Source organism: Poecilia latipinna, unplaced genomic scaffold (genome assembly GCF_001443285.1).
Source record: "Poecilia latipinna isolate Pla-1442-1.1 unplaced genomic scaffold, P_latipinna-1.0 Scaffold1036, whole genome shotgun sequence".
In the NCBI taxonomy this organism is placed as follows: Eukaryota; Metazoa; Chordata; class Actinopteri; order Cyprinodontiformes; family Poeciliidae; genus Poecilia; species Poecilia latipinna.
The window spans coordinates 24,986-28,368 of record NW_015113652.1 but is presented as its reverse complement, the minus strand read 5'-3'; the positions used below and the strand labels follow the sequence as shown (position 1 = coordinate 28,368).

At 36.5% G+C, this 3,383-nt stretch overlaps 1 protein-coding gene across 1 annotated transcript in view; it reads right to left on the bottom strand.

Annotated features, from left to right (window-relative positions):
- Positions 1–1,029: 1,029 nt before the first annotated feature.
- LOC106958996 (potassium channel subfamily K member 2-like) overlaps positions 1,030–3,383 on the bottom strand; it is a 15,960-nt gene continuing 13,606 nt past the window's right edge. Inside the window, exon 9 of the mRNA XM_015051226.1 lies at positions 1,030–1,600. Within this exon, the coding sequence (XP_014906712.1) occupies positions 1,265–1,600 (336 nt within the window). The 3' untranslated portion in view covers positions 1,030–1,264. The remainder of the gene's footprint in view (positions 1,601–3,383) is intronic.

Genomic DNA, 3,383 nt, shown 5'->3' with positions numbered 1-3,383 from the left:
AAAATAAGACATTTATAGGAGCTGCTGTATTATACATGCATCATGAATTATTAAAACATTTATGTAAAAAATTAAGATCAAGCTGTTCAGCTTTGTGCAGGCCTGAAGTTGTAAGTCTTTTGCTTAAAACTGCAAATAGTATCAGGAGCTCAATTCAAAGTTGTGAAACTGTGTATTTAACATAATTAATTGTTAGAATACTTAATAAAGACAGATTATGTGTTGAGATATGAGCTTGTTTTGACTAAATCTACAGTCCTAAGAGGCATTTGAGGCGACGTGCAAAAAGCCAGTTCTTCATGTTAAAGCCCACATCATGTTTTTGTTTTCTAAAAATACATAATAATGTGCGTCAGTCTCAGAAAGGCACTGTGTGACAAATTAAAGTTTTTCCAAATGTTAAACTTTGACTGCAGGCCTCAACAGTGGATAATGACCATGAGGTGACATTTGTAAAATTACACAGTAAAATAAACAGAAATATTTAGTTTATTTAGCCTGGCAGAGAAACAAAAAGATGTTAATTTTTCAAAGTCAATATGTTATTCATACATTTATAAATGTCACAGTTACAAACTAAATATTTAATTAATGAGTTAAATATTTAGCTTACAAGTTAAATGTTTAGTTATGAAGTTAAATATTTAGTTTCAAACTAAATATTTTGCTTTTTAATTAAAATTTAGTTAAAGCTAAATATTTGGTTTATCAACTATATATTTGGTGTTTGATTTGAAATGTAGCCAGGTAACAAACTATTAAAAATATCAAAAATGGAGGTCAATATTTAATTTGCAAGTTAAATACTAGCTTGTAATAGTTGATCAGCTTTAATCAGCAAGCTATTTAACTAACTTGCTTATTAAATGTTTACCAACCAAGGCATTTAAAAATGTATGAATCACAAGGTGAAAATCTTACTTTAATAAATAAACACTCACTTTTTCTCTTTTACAGGCTAAATAAACCAAATATTGATATATCAATATTCATTTTTATAAAATATTATATAACATAGTAGTATAGATATGCATACATTATAATGTTTATATTATAAATATTATATCTTTTATTTTTTGCTTAGTAACTTTACAAACGGCACCTCATAAATGACTGAACCCAAATCAGCAGCTACTACCTGTTGTAATTTGGAGAAAACAGAGATTTGTCTGAAGTGAAAACTGTTTACCATGTTCTGTTTGTTCTCTCAGCTCTTTGTTTGACGAAATTCCCCAAACTCTTTTAACCCTGGAAGAATCATCTTCTACTTGAGGTGTTCGATAATCGAGACGTCTCCTCTCTCCAGGTCCAGCCCGTTCACCAGCGATCCGTTTCTGGTCAGCGGCGCGCTCAGACCCTTTAGCCCGGCCTCCTTGTCATTCCTCTCCCGTTCGTCGGTGAAATTGATCGACGTGGCCCGACGTGGAAGCGTGAGTTCAGGCGCCGAACTGAATCCCAGCTCTGAGGACAGTTTGCGTTTGATGGATGCGGCTCGCTGGAACTTGTCGTAGATCTCGACGCTGACGCGGCGACGGGTTTCTTTGAACTCCGCAGAGACGTTGGCGGTCCACTCTGCAGCATGCGCCCGGATCTCTCCGACCTGCGGGGAGACGAACCAAGACAGGACAGGTTTCAACTCAACGAGATCTGTTTTTCAGGGGTTTTTTTTTTGTTTTGTAAATATTTTTATTGATTTTATAGATTTCCAATATGTAAATATGTCATCCCATTTACAACCTTTCTGTACTGTTTTACGGAAAAGGTCTTCTGTTTATGCATGCATTCACTCACTGCTGCCACGTCATCTGCATAAATAAAAACCTGTGCTCAACTCTGACTAAACCAGGAGAGCAAACTCACATCTAGAAGCTTGAGGAAATGTGTTTTTCACAGCAGGACTTCAGCATGGAAGACCATTAGGAGCATGAGTAAACATCACCTTAACTTCAGAGGAAACCCTATAAAACTAATTTAGCCAGACAAGTATAATCACAAACAGGCACAAGATATACAAAATATATTCCTTAAATTTTTTGCACAAAATTATTCTTACATAATGAGATTTTATTCTGGTCACTTCTGCCTATTGTGAGCTCCTTTCAGAATGACTTCTGGTAGAGTCTCTTATTACTTTAAATCCAAATTAGCTGCTGCTGGGCTCCCAACATTTACATTTCAACATGAAAATGACTGCAAACAGATCCACAACTATACAACTGTACATCTTTGAAAAGCACAAGTGGAGCCTCCTGCTCAACCAACAAGAATGCAGCAAGTGGTTTCTGGATGGTAAGTCCTCTACAAATCACTTGTCTCTTCCAGCAGCCATTATACAGCACATGCTGGAGCTCTGCTTGGGTTGCTAGGTAATGCTGCAGTGCCTGTGGATTGTGACTTAACTGGGAGGGTCTTTTTCCAGACACCAAAAGACATCAATTTGTAGCCTAAACACATCTGGGTCTTCGCAGTGCTTGGACTGATTTTAGAAGCAGTAGAGACCCAAATGGAAACATAAAACCATCTAAAATATGAATTTTGGGTCCCCTGTAGCTAACAGGACCGGTGAGGCGAGTCATTGTGCTCATCTCCCTTGACACTTCAGAAGATGTTTGTCTGCTGAGGAGCAGCTGAAAGGCCTTCCTCAATCTTCATTCATGCTCAGGAGTGAAATCTAATTATTAAATGGGAACATCTTTCCCAAGAGGGACCTCAGGGTTTTGCTAATGAAGAGCTAAAACCTTCCAGATGTTTCTTCACACATAAGTCAAATTGATTTCCATAACATTTGCTATATTTAGTATTGAAGTAGTTCTATTATAGTTTCTCAAACAGGAACATTGCTAAATTACGCCCAAATTGTGCATCTGTCCCTGTGGAGAGGATCTTCCTATCATCTGTGTTCATGCATTTGGCTGGCAGACAGCAGATTAGATTTGAAAAGAGTCACGTCATTGAAACCAAATTAAGCAGAGGGCAAAAGTTGATGTGGGGATATGGCACAGTAACACGGACACTTTTATAGTTCATCTGTCACTGCAGAGCAGGAGGTAAACAGACACAGTTACCCAAAAGAGTATTAATACTCCTGAAACTTATTCATATTTTATCATGTTACAACCTCACTGTAAAACATTTGAGTCGCATTTAGTTGTGTCAACTATCTTCTACTCTTTACATGAAATAAGTTTAGCAAGTTTCAGATTTTGAACCTAAATGTGAGTTTGTAAAAGATAAACTTAGAGCAGCAAGTTAACTTTTATATTAAGAGTTGAATAAACTAGAGTTTTTAGATTAGAACTTAAAAAAACTAGAAGAAGAAAAAGATGGGAGTGGGAACTATTTCCCAGAATGCTTAGCAGCTTGTTTTTATGTCCTGAGATGGA